Source organism: Physeter macrocephalus, chromosome 3 (genome assembly GCF_002837175.3).
Source record: "Physeter macrocephalus isolate SW-GA chromosome 3, ASM283717v5, whole genome shotgun sequence".
NCBI classification, from domain to species: Eukaryota; Metazoa; Chordata; class Mammalia; order Artiodactyla; family Physeteridae; genus Physeter; species Physeter macrocephalus.
In genome coordinates this window covers 15,292,736-15,306,453 of record NC_041216.1, presented here as the reverse complement: position 1 = coordinate 15,306,453, position 13,718 = coordinate 15,292,736, and the positions used below count along the sequence as shown (strand labels likewise).

General features: G+C 42.3%; 1 protein-coding gene across 1 annotated transcript; it reads right to left on the bottom strand.

The window, feature by feature from the left end:
• Nucleotides 1-5,970: 5,970 nt before the first annotated feature.
• Nucleotides 5,971-12,406, bottom strand: LOC102990906 (pre-mRNA-splicing factor SYF2). The gene is made up of 7 exons (XM_007128565.3): nucleotides 12,317-12,406; nucleotides 11,975-12,085; nucleotides 9,924-10,049; nucleotides 9,392-9,509; nucleotides 8,954-9,044; nucleotides 7,686-7,784; nucleotides 5,971-6,898 (listed from the first exon to the last, which is right to left on the bottom strand). The coding sequence occupies exons 1-7, from the start codon at nucleotides 12,341-12,343 to the stop codon at nucleotides 6,733-6,735; spliced, it is 738 nt and encodes a 245-aa protein (XP_007128627.1). The 5' UTR covers nucleotides 12,344-12,406; the 3' UTR covers nucleotides 5,971-6,732.
• Nucleotides 12,407-13,718: the final 1,312 nt, after the last annotated feature.

Below are 13,718 nucleotides of genomic sequence, written 5' to 3'. Positions count from 1 at the left end.
ATTCATCTTAAGATTGTGCATTTATGTAAGTTTTACCTAGTTTTTTAACAAGAGGTTTAAGTTAGTTCTGTGGTTCCCATACTTAAGGATTTCATAAACTAATCAAACTCCATACTTCCTTCCCCACCTCCCAATTAGAAGAAATAATTTTCTAAAATGACTATGGATTAATGTTATAACTAGGAAAAAGCTGAATGCTTTCTTCTCGGGTTTAAAGAAGTACTACTGATTTTGAAACTATGCTCCTCAAACCCCACAAGGGAGAGCTAAACAGTTGCCATGATCACTCCAAAGGGCTGTTTATTTGTCCCTGCTTTTCTTCCTCACCCCTTTCTGCTTTCAGGCTCTGTTCCTGTGCACATGGGCCTCTAAGCAACAGGTGAGAAACAGACCCCTCCTTATTTGAGGGCTTCTATTACATTAATAAGAATGAGAAATGCCAAAGCAGGACTTTGTAAAAATTGTGGTATATTTTAGATGTTTTACTTTTACATACATGTGGTGACCGATATCCGATGTATGGAAGACTCCATACATTGTAGAGTATACCTCTGAGATTGTGGGGTATTTTCTGCATCTTTCCCCAAGGAGTCATTTCTAGCCGAAGAAACACACACCTGCCCCTCCCAACACACACCACACACACACCACACACCACACACTTGCATGTACACTCACAGGTTTCAGCCAGGTGAGATGTTGTCAGTATCTCCCAGTTTCTCGTGGTCCCTCCAGCCTGTTGAGCTCCCAACAGCCTGCGGGTTTCCAAACAAAAATCCAACAACCTCATCTGCAGGGACAAGCCTGGATCCAAAGCTAAACTATTCATTCAAAAAGTGAACATTTTTATAGATAAGGATTTTTTGTTTGTTTGTTTTTGCTTTAATGATTTGACCATAAGTGCTGGTCCTATTGTAGCAAAAAATCCAGGAGGGACCTCTGATTCTCAGATCCCTGGGTTCTGCAAGTAGTTGTCGTTTGTCAGAAACTGGACTCTGGGGACTTCCCTGGTGGTCCAGTGGTTAAGAATCCACCTTCCAATGTAGGGGACGCGGGTTTGATCCCTGGCCGGGGAGCTGAGATCCTATATGCGGCGGGGCAACTAAGCCAATGACGCGGCACAACTAAGACCTGATACAACCAAATAAAAGAAAGAAAGAAAGAAATATTAAAAGAAAAAAAGAAACTGGACTTTGAGTCAAACTGCCTTGGATTGGAGAAGCAGCCCAAGGAGAGCTCAAGGTTAAATCTGCATTCGTGGTGAGCTTCTGAAGAGAGCTTGCCAAGGGAGCAAGGAGCAGTCCTGCAGCATGCAGGCCCCAGGAAAGGCCTGGGGAAGGGTGGCTTCAAAGCTCCTGCGTTTCCTATCTCTTCAAAACTTCAGATTGGCAGAAAGAGGAAGTCTCTGCTGGTCCTAAAAAAACAAAAAACAAAAAAAGCCAAAGACTTTTGGGGGCAGGGAGCAAGTCACACAGAAATCCTACCTCCCTTGGAGATTTCTGAATGTTCAATTTGGCATTATCTTGATTTGGAAGTGAGGAAAGTACAGGAAATATCCATGAGGACAGTACTTATTCATTTCATTATTACTATTATAACTCACATAGTACCCACTATAAACCAGACATGTCTAAGCATATTACACTCATTCAATCCTCCCAACAACCCTCAGAGGTAGGCATTATTAACAAGTTTTAGAGCTGGGGAAACTGAAGCACAGAGTAGGTGGTTGATGTTATGGACTGAATTGTGTCCCCCCAAATCCATATGCTGAAGCCCTAACCCCCAATTTGACTAGACTTGGCGATGAAGCCTTTAAGGAGGTCCTTAAGGTTAAATGAGGTCATAAGGGTGGGGCCCTAATCCAATACAACTTGTGTTTTTATAAGAAGAGGCAGAGACACAAGGAATACACATGCATAGAGAAAATGCCATTAAGACAGCAAGAAGGTGGCTGTCTGCAAGCCAAGGAGAGAGCCCTTGCCAGAAACCAACCCTGCCAGCACCTTGAGCCTGGACTTCCAGCCTCCAGCACTGTGAACAAATAAATTTCTGTAGTTTAAGCCAGTCTGTAGTATTCTGTTGTGGAAGCCCTAGTGAACAGTGCAAGTGACTTGCCCAAGATCTTTTGCCTGGTAAATGGAAGAACTGAGACTTGAATCCAGACTGTATTGACACCTGAGTCCATGCTTTTCATGGCTATTGTACAGTGTCTATTGCCCTGAGAAAGGAGAGAGTAGGAGAGTCCCATTGGAGAACACGACGGTGACCACAGGAACTGCCAGCATGCATAAGCATTTACTCTGCACCGGCCCACCTCGCTAAGTGCTTTGCATGGATTATCCATTTAATACCAACAACAATCCTGTGAGGTTATTGCTATTAACACCCCCCCGCATTTCACTAAGGCCTTAGGAGGAATCCAGTGGGGGCAAACTCACTCCAGAGCCAGCTGAGAACACTATGCTATACCACAATTAATTATAACTATTAGAGATCATTTTGTTATGGTCAGCTTCACCACCTGGCCAAAAACTATTCAACTGGGTTTCCCAAGTATGAGAACACAGTTGAGCCAAGTGAGAATTATGAGCCAATGAGGAAGGTGTCCCCACTGAGATAGCACAGTGTTGAAGACAAAAGGCCAGTGGAGAGGCAGCTCTGCCCTGATGCGCAGGATAGGGTAGGAAGGAGCACGGTCAGAGGGGCATAGCCATCCAGGACTGCTGCAGCAGGGCCACAGGACCCCTGTTTGCTCCTTCTCTCTTAGAATAAGCAATGGCTGATGGGGACTCAGCAGCAGTCCGGTTGGGGTTAAAGAGGGGTTGCTCACATTGCCTCTGTCTCCAGCCACACCCTCTACATCTCCCCAAATAGGCCTCGCTTCCTTTTTTAGGCACTCAATTTCATCAGTCCCATGGATGGGTTAGGAAGGACCGACATAAATCATCTCCATGCTGCTGGCACAGCACTTTCCAAAGGGCGAGATGTGTCTCGCAGGTGGGCACCCCTGAGACAGGTAGACCCTTTTCAAATCTTTCTCAACCTTGTGACTATGTCAAGGAAAAGGCTTGGTGCTAATACGTCTTTTATAATGCCTCTCATATTTGCTCATACTTGAACAAAGAGAGACCAGACTTCAGACCCAGAGCCTACCATGGGCAGCAGTGTCTGCTTGGTAAATCCAAATTACACATACAGGGTCCCACATCTTACCGATGCCCTGTTCACTTTTTAGTTCTTTTACTTTCTATGTTGCCTTTTGGAAGGTTTCTGATGCTGTGTCTCCAAGTTCACTACTTTCTTTCATGATGTCTAATCTGCGATTAAGCCCATACAGTATACTTTTCATCTCAGACATGTACTTTTCATGTTGAGAACTTCGATGTAGGTCTTTTTTATATCTTCCCGTCTCTTCTTAACTTCTTGAACATGTGGAGTACAGCTATAGTAACTGTTTGATTTGTCCTTTTTTTTTTTTTTTTTTGGTGGCCGTACTTCACAGCTTGTGGGATCTTAGTTCCCCAACCAGGGATTTAACCCAGGCCCTCGGCACTGAGAGTGCAGAGTCCTAACCACTTGACCGCCAGGGAATTCCCTGATTTGCCTCTTAATTCAAACATCTATGTCAGTTCTTGGTAAGTTTAGATTGATTTTTCTTCTCATTATGAGTCCTACTTTCCTGTTTCTCTGTTAGATGCTGGACATTGTGAACTTGATGTTTCTGGGTACTGGGTATTTCTGTCTTTTTTTACAATGATTCTTAATCTTTGTTTTAGGCTGTAGTTAAATTATTCAGAAACAGTTTCTTTCAGGTCTTAACTTTTAAGATTTTTAGGCAAGACCCAAGCAGTGTTCAGTCTAGGACTAATTATTCTCCACTACTGAGGCAAAACCTCACTATACTACTCCATGAATTACAAAGTTTTCCAGTTCAGCTGGTGGAAAACACTATTCCTGGCCACACGTGAGGGCCAGGTGCTATTCTCCCCTCAGCCTCGAGTCGTTTCCTCACACAGGTATTCTGCCTGATACTTGAAGAGACCTCTGCGGACTTTCAGAGTTCTGTGTGCAGCTCCCACCTCTCCAGCACTCTGTACTGTAAGATCTTGCCACTGTGGTGTCCCCAGACTTTCAGCTCTATCTCCTCAACGAAGGGCGCCCCTGGGCTCTGCCTGGGTTCTTCCGCCATGCGCCACAGGCTGGAAGTTCTCTAAAGACAGTAAGCTGAGGTGATCACAGGGCTACACCTGTTTGTTTCCTCTCTTAGGAACCATTGGCCTTCCTTGCTTGATTTCCATTATCTTGAAAACGGCTGTTTTTTAAAATTTCAAGTGGCAAGGTAAATCCATCCCCTGTCACTCCATCTTGGCTGGAAGTAAAAGTCTTAACTCTTTTTTTGTTTTGTTTTGTTTTTTTGTTTTGCGGTACGCGGGCCTCTCACTGCCGCGGCCTCTCCCGTTGCGGAGCACAGGCTCCGGACGCGCAGGCTCAGCGGCCATGGCTCACGGGCCCAAGCGCTCCGCGGCACGTGGGATCCTCCCGGACCGGGGCACAAACCCGCGTCCCCTGCATCGGCAGGCGGACTCTCAACCACTGCGCCACCAGGGAGGCCCACCTTTTTTTTTTTTTTGGTAGTTGATTTACAATGTTGTGCCAGTCTCTGCTGTACAGCAAAGTGACTCAGTTATACTCCTGTTAATTCTTTCATTAGATTTTATAATTTTCTTCACGTAGGTCCTATGACTTCTCATTAGTCTCAGTAGATTCTTATTTTTATTGCTATTGTAACTATTTCCTCCCATCTCCATTTCTATTATCTCTACAGTGGAGAAAAAACTATGGATTTTTGTATATGTAACATTTGTCCTGAAATTGAAATATGCATTGGTCATAAATTTATTCAGCAGTGAGGAACAGGAAGATGAGAGGTAGGCATCTACTGCTGGTGTAGCTGCTCAGCAATGCCAAAAGGAATGCAAGCTCTTCTCCACTCTCCTCAGCACGTTGACTTTGTCCTCATGCTTGTTACTTCATGGCACAGACGGCTGCTAAAACTCCAGGCCTCACGTATGTGCTCCAAGCTGGAAGGAAGGGGGAGGGAGTGGCAACTCCCTTACCAGGAAAGCAAAAGATTTCTCAGAATAATTAGATTGTGTCTTATTAGCCAGAACTATAACATTTGACCACCTGTAACAGCCAGTTGGTCTGGGGAAGCAAATGTTTAGCTGGAAATTTTACCACAAATTCACCAAAAAAATCAGGGTTTGGCTGGTTATGCAGAGAATTGATATTGGACAGGTAACTAACACGACTACAAGCTACTCTTGCATTCTTAGAATAAACCCTGCTGGCTCATAGTGAATTATTATTTTAAATACCTTGCCAGATTCTATTTGACAACGTTTCTTGACGTGATTTTGTTTAAGCCTATTGCAATACTCAGGACTAAAGACCCGAACTAAAGTAGTGGAAATGGGAAAAGAAACATATTTATTTTCAGAAGCAGCATCAAGGCCCTATGATCAGACCTGATAAACTCCACATAGATTAAATGCTAGAAGAAACAAAATAAGAGCAGAAATAGAAAGTACTACATAAATTTTAAAAGGGAATAATTGCCAGTGGCATGGCATTAAATGTTCATTAAACACAAAAACTGAAATATCTGTGAAATTTTCTCTGAATTCCAGATTTTTCTTAATTTGGAATGTCCTAATTAGGTACTTAGTATTGTTACCATCACACAGAAAAAAATTATACCAATATTTCACTCCTTTTATTAAGCTATTATTGCGTTAATAGTACTGTGGCCTTTTTAAAGTTTTTATCTTTCAGATACATACTGAAATATTTATAGACGAAATTATACGTTTAGTATTTGCTTCAAAATAACACAGGAGTTATACAGGGAAAAGTGGATAGAAATAAAGACAGAACAAAGATTGGCATAAGTTGATAATTATTGAAGATGGGCATTAGGTATATGGGACTCATTGTACTATTCTGTCTTCTTTTGAATATGTTTGGAATTCCCTATAATAGAAAAATTTTTAATGTTTATGGAATGGAAGCATGTATGGGTATATTTGTGTATATATAAGTGTATAAATACAAATATTTGTTTTAAACGATAAATTGTTTAGTAGGGATTCTATTCCACAAGACATTTCCTTTTTTAAAAGGGAACTGTGCATAGTCAGTATTCATGGGAGGACAGTTCTGCTACTTCCTGAACTTGGTCCTAAGCAGCCTGGGTAGAGCCTATACCCACCCTCCAGCAGCCACTGCCCCCTTCCTCATCACTGTCCTTAGCTTCGGAGTCTATAACACCAAATAGTTCCTGAGTCCAGCTCTAGATTTTGTCAAATTCATAAAAACATTCAAAGTAACAATGACTGCATTTACGTATGCTGCCAGCATTCTTAAAGCCAAAATGCTTCAAAGATTCAACAGTCATACACATTTAAAATACATAGAAAAATAATAGAATTTATACAAAGTAGATTTTTACAAAACAAGTACATTACAAGAAATACATCTTATATCCAAGCACAAAAATGTGGAAATATACATGGAAGTAGAAGTTTAAGAAAAAACATTTATTTTTAAATGCTGAGTGGGAAGGCATAGACCGAGTTCTGGTTTACTGGTGTAACTCTGAAGAGAACTTCAATTTGCTAGTAGAAATTTTCACTCCGTTCTCAAGCTTCTAAACAGTCCCTGAAGGGATCAGACAGCTGTTCCTCTTTCCAAATTCTGTTTAATTTCAGCTGTATATTTCCCATAGAATCTTTCTGCCTTCTTGTTGAATTTGGCATTCCTTTCGTTAATGTAGTCAATATCTGCATCATCATTATAGGGACGTCTCCGACTATATTTATCTCGTTTTTCAATTCTGGGAGAAGAAAATAATTTATAAAATTCAAAATTGCCTTCTTTTTTGATCTTAATAAAACATGGCCAAATAGAATAGAATCAGTACACTTAAGACTAGCACTTTGGGAAGGGGCGGGGGGAAGCCCAGTTTCATCAAGATGAAGTTGAAACTGCCAATTAACAGCACAACGCTGGGTATGAACCATGAAATTCAGTAAATACAAACACATCTTTAGAATGTTTGTAGAAGAGCAATGATACACTGCTAGGAACTGGACAAATGAAGTATCACTTAACAGAAATGATTATGACAGTAATTATATTAATAATAACCACAGCTAATATGAACAGAGTACACAGTATGTACTAGACACTATTCTTCATACTGAAGTGTATTAGCTCCTATAATATAAATTCATTTTGCTCTGCCTGATCAGCATCAGGAAACACACTACTATCAGTATTAAGAAACACAAATATACAAAGATAAATTTACTAGAACATTTATACTTTTTCAAATCAAAGAGTGGAATGGTTGTTACAGTAAAAACAAGAATAATTTCTTAAAGAAGAATAATTTTCTTTATAATTTTCAATTATAACAACTCAATTCCATCAATATTTTGCATCTTCATTCCAAATCATAGGGACTCAACCCATCCTTACTGTCTGTCCCCAAAACCACTAGAGATGCTAGGTCAGAAATTAGGAAGTATAATATCTGTCTTCTCAATTCATTCTAAGCATATTATGTCCATTTTGTCACTAAACGTTTAAAATTTCAGGCTGCTACACGGAGTACTCACTGTTTTTCCAGGTCTATGACCATCCTATCAATTTCCTCTGTGGAAGGCACATGTGTCCCATGAAGAAGACTGTTGGATGTTGGGTAAAACTCTTCTTCACTGGAAAGATGGCAACAGGGACTTGGAGTAACACTGCAAGTGCTCCACATTTTCAAACTAAACTACCATTCACGATGAGAGATAAAATACATACATATCTTTATACTAGAGGATCCTACCTTACCTCTTAAAAAACAACAACACAGAATTGGAAGGGACAGAAGTAAGAAATCACTTACTCTAACACCTTCATTCTACAGATTCTGAAAGAGCCCAGGGCCAGAGGTTAAAGGACTTGCTTCTAGGCTCAGGATATTTCTCTTTCCACTACAGCAGGCCAATAAACTGCAGCATGTTTCTAGAAACAGTTTTACTGGGACACAGTCCGTTTGTTTATCTCTCCTCTACAGGCTGCTGCTGCTTTCACATCACAAGGACAGAGTGGAGTAGCTATGACAGAGACCACATAGCCCACAGAGCCTAAAATATTTACTATCTGGTCCTTTACAGCAGAAGTTCACCCATCCTGGCACTAAAGCATTCTGCGTCCCAAAATATCTGAATAACTATGATAATCTGGGTATTAAACTCTCAACACCCAGTCATAGAATGCCCAGCTAGAAAGATAACCAGGTGGTTAGCTTAACTGCTGTGGATGAGCAATAAATAGTGTCAACACGACCAGAAACTATTCTTAAACAGCTGTTGATAACCCATACCCAAGCACTGCAGTCTGTTTGCATTTATGTATGTACATTTATATACATGCACAAGTCCATCAATATCACTTCAGAAGGGCTTCCCTGGTGGTGCGGTGGTTAAGAATCCGCCTGCCAAAGCAGGGGACACGGGTTTGAGCCCTGGTCCAGGAAGATCCCACATGCTGTGGAGCAACTAAGCCTGTGTGCCACAACTACTGAGCCTGTGCTCTAGAGCCCACAAGCCACAACTACTGAGCCCACGTGCTGCAACTACTGAAGCCTGCACGCCTAGAGCCCGTGCTCCGCAACAAGAGAAGCCACCGCAATGAGAAGCCTGCGCACTGCAATGAAGTGTAACCCCCGCGCGCCACAACTAGAGAAAGCCCACGCGCAGCAACAAAGACCCAACGCAGACAAAAATAATAAAATAAATAAATAAATTTATAAATAAATAAATAAAGTGTAATGTTAAAAAAAAACAAAACACCTCAGGATGAAAAAGGACTGGCATTAGTCCTGTCAACTTACTGCTTTTCTCTCAGTCTCTCATATGTTTCCATGTCCGGTTTGATCTGTTTGGTCAGCCGATGGTACTGGCGAAGCTGGGCAGCAGCATAATCTAAAAATAAAATGAGAATCGGAAATGATATATTTCCTTGTTTGGTCATTACTATTCAGAGAGAAATCAAAATTATTATTAGCAATATATGCACTAATCTAAGCAGAGCCTCTATCCTGAAGATGCTGATAATACAGGCTTTAATTTTAGCACAATGAGTAAAGGGATCCAGCTGCCTCAAGCACAGCCTTTTTTACTTCTGCCCTATGAGATATATTTGTATTTTTCTTGGGAGTAAGCCTCTTGGAGAATATTCCATGAAGGGGTATGTCCTTTCTTAAAACCAGAAACATTGAAGGCAACACTTATCTCACAGGCTCATTCAATAAAGTAAAGGTGAGTTTTACCTGAAAATCCCAGGTCGGGATTTTTCCTCCTCTTTTTCCTCTCCCATCTTTCTGCATCTTCTGCACTGATCTCTAGCAACTTCACTTTCTCGTAGTCTTCCCCTCTTGCTGCACATTCCTGAAAAAGAAAGGAGAAAAAGCTAATGCTTGCCCATATGATTCAAGCAATTATTTGACCTATTTTAAATAAAGATATCCAGCAATACATTAAAAATGATTAATATCTGAAGGAAATTTGATAGTCTGCTATGGTATATAAGGAGTACATCAATCTAAAAAATAATACTTATTCAACATTTATCAGGTGTCAGACCCTCTTTTAAATGTTTTACATGCATTGACTCATTTAATTCATAATTAACTCAAAAAATTATTACAGGTCCCGTTTTACAGATGAGAAAACATAGGCACAGAGAGGTTAAATTACTCACCCAAAGCTTGGGAACTGGTAAAAAGCATTTTTTACTGTCTTAATACTATAGAAAGATTGAATAAACCACTTATGAAAATAGCGGAGTAGTTAGTTCCTAACCTTTTTCTTTTCTTCTTCTTGTAGTTCCCATTCCAAACGAGCTTTTTTGGCTTCCCAATTTGCAGGTAACTTAAGTCTTTTATCTTCTTCAACAACTTCCTGGTGATTTAATTTACGAGCTTCATTCTAAAACCATAAACGCAAAAAGGCTATCGGCTGAAACATGAAAATAAATCCAAACAAATATTTCCCTCTTTGAGGAAGGTCAAGTAAGACAAGTTAACAAGGGGACTCCATTTTACCCTAAAAGCAAGAGAACCATCAGAGGATTTTAAGCAAGGAAACGGCCTAATTAGGTCTGCATTTGTATACAGTCAAGAAATGTGTTGAGCTGCACTGGTTTGCTGTGCCAAAGGCCTGGGAGTTAATGTCTCACATTATGAGAAAGATATTCTTCTTTCAATTCTCTTTTAATCCTGACTGATGCAAAGAAGAAGCCTCAGTTTGGGGCTGGGGGCTTTAATACCTATCATAATATCTCTAACCTTTCCCAAGTACCCCCTCCTCTTTAGATATTTTTGCAGTTTACATCATGTCAAATGAAAGGCATTTTCCATTTAAATTACTGTATGTAGAGTCTGTTTTAAAATAACTGCATAAAACAAAATGAGTATACCATCTTAAGGACAACTTAAGTTAGATGTTTCTTGGGTTACAGGCTGGTGGCCGTTAGTCCAGGAAGACATGTCTCCTAATATCCAACCCCATGTTCTTTACACAGTCCCTCCTAGTAAATATATAAGTGTGTTGAATTTTTTATTAAATTTTTCTGGGTAAAGAGAAGAACCCAGAACATTTCTCTCAACAACCATCCCTCACATACTCTTGGCTCTGGCAATGCCCTCCAGTTGAAGACACCAAGAACACATGTGTAGTCAAACAAAGTTGGGTGTATTGCATTGAAGGAAACAGCAAACCATGGGGGGGGAACTGGAGGCATTTCAGTGAGAGGGTGTTAGGAGGAGCCACTTAACAGGATTTGAGTTTGTATCAGGTGACTGGAGGGAAAGGTTCAGGGAAGCATGGTTGTGCCCTGGATTAGGCACTGTCAGAAAGCCAGAGCATTCTATGATTGGGTATCTTCAGTTTTTATACAGGAAGCAGGACTAATGGAGTGAGGCTAATGCTGTATTTGTCACTGGTGTTAGCAGAGGTGGGTGCTGTGTGGTCATTTCTGTGGTTTGAACAGTTTTGTTTTTGTCACACTGCGATAGTCAGAGTGATGTTGGAGTTTTGTGAAACCATGGCCAAGCTGTCAGGCCCCTTTGAGGTGAAACAGTCAAGAGTTGCTTTTTTGTTTCTCAGCTCCAACTGCAGCCAGTTGTTTGCTGGACTCTTATCCTTGATATGACTTCTCTTCCTTTGCATTTGTTCTCTCTGCTTAGATACTTCCTCCTCAAACTTCTTTATTTTTCTGATAACATCTTACTCATCTTTATAGCAGTACTTTAGGTGTCACCTCTTATACGAGGCACTCCCTGGGGGCCCCCAAACTATACCAATCTCTCCTTCACTGCACTCCCAAGGCACTTTGTTCCTAACTCAAGCATGGCATTTATCACAATATAATTTCTAGCTAGAACGTTGTCTCCTCTACTTAAGAGCAGAGGACTTATCTTACTCATCTAGTTCCCCACCTACTAGCTGAACCACTGATCCTATAGACTTCCCGAGATTTGCTCTTTATTTTTGAATGAAGAGGCAACCAGCTCTCTTACTGGACAAGTTTCTTCCAGTCTCTAGCTCCACATATTTCCCTAGGTAAAATGAAGAGTTTACTAGAGTCATACAGCACGGAGGCGGTTAGTAACAGAGACCCCCAAACTAGCCCAACTAAGTTAAAACAGATGGGGGTGAAAGAAAGCTTGGTGAAAACATGTCCCTTTCCAAAAGTGACAACAATGTGTTGCCAGGTTGAGAAGCATCGGGACCGAACTTTCATCCAGCTCTACGGGTCTGCCACACACGCTGGTGCGGCTTCCTCGTTCCTCCACAAACGCGTACAGGCCTGGTCACGTGACAGGTCTCAGCTTGCCTCTGGGGCGACTCACCCGCTTCAGGTGCAGCTCCCGGAATTTGCGCAGTCTCTGTTCGCGCTTCTGGGCGGCCAGCTCCTCGGCCGCCGCAGGGGGCTGCTGTTCCTCCGCGCCGTCTACCGGCACCTGCGGCGGAGGACAGGCTGGAGTTGGGGCCGGTTAGGCTTCTCCCCGGAGAGCCCAGGCGGATTACCCGCGGGTCCCGACAGCCCAGGCCGGGCCCTCACCGCCGACCCAGGCCCCACAGTATCTGCGCCTTCCTGGCCCGGCACACAAGCACCTCCTCCACCTCTCGCCCTTGCCGTCCCTCAGAGCCCTCCCCAACTAAAGCCCCTGGAAAGAGCCGGCAGCACTTACCTTCTCTGCTACAGTCGCGGCCGCCATGACAGCCCTTCCTCGCCCACTTCCGGCAACAACCCAGAGCACTTCCGCCGGCCTTTGGAGTGCAGCGTCAATACAGCCTACTATAAGCCCCGCCCCTTCCTGTCAGCCTCAGGAGTTTAGGACCAATCCCTGCCCCCTTTGGCAGTGAGACGTTTTCAATTGGGCAGGGCCTTGAGCAGCCGCAAAAAGCCGCAGAGGCGGGGGCCGGAAGGGTGAAGGCTGAGAGAGACGCGCCGGGGGTTTCGGTAGAGGGCGGCTAGGTAGGAATGGTGGAGCTGGGAGCGTCGTGAAAAGTCACCTCAACTGTGTGCTGCACCCTTGAGCGAAAAGTGCTTTCCGTTCAGCGCTTAACCTGTGTCACCTCCTCCGAGGCAGGTCTCCCCTGACTGCGTTGTCTCGCGTAGGCCCTTAGTACTGTCATATGGTACCATTTTCATTCTCTTTAATATATGTAAGATATTTTTCTCGTCTGTTCGTTTTCTTTTTCCTCCAACGACGTTGTAAACTGCAGGAGAGCAGGACCCGTCCCATCCTGTTTGTTATTCCGTACTCAGCGGTGAAACTGCGCCAGAATTAATAATAGTGCTAAAGTTATTAATATAATTCAGTAAGGTGCTGGATACAAAGAGAAGTACATGAAAATAATTTTTTTCTTCACTAAAACCATTAATTAGATGTGGAAATGAAAAAGTAATCCCCCAAATGAAAAGATACCTGGGTATAAGATTTAAATGGTAATATGAAGAAAAATACGAAATAAAGTACAAAGAAATTAAATTTCAGTAAGTGATGAAGGATTTTCTGGTTGGAAGACAACAGAAAAATGTAATATCACAAAAGAGTATCTCGAATGAGTATAAATGTAATATTATTCCATCAATCTCAGTGGGTTGTTTTTGTTTTTTTGGAACTGTAAAATATTGTGACAAAAATCTAAAAGTTAAGTGAAACACTATCGGTGCGCCTGTGAAGTGTTACCAACCAGGGTTCTTGGACTCTTTAATCAATAGAAATTGATGAGGCCAGATGAGGAATTCAAGCAAGGCTTGAATTGGGACTCTTGCTGCAGCAGGAGGGAGTGAAAACACGTAACAGGTGCCCTTGTTAGCTCCCTGAGGGAGCGGTGGAGATGGGGCACGCTAGCTGGTCCTTTTAAATGGTAGGGGCGGATCCATGGGTTGGGCCGGAGGGTTGGCTTAGGTGGTCTGCCCACCTGCTTGGTGGTGCTGTGTTCAGGGATCATGCTGCAGTAGACTGCTTTTGCTCCTGACATCTCAGAAGTGGCAGTTGGGTTTTGGGCCTTTTTGTATTGTGTGGTTCATAATTTGCCCCAACTGCTCATGTACCCAGTTATTTTTAGTCCCTTATTATTTCC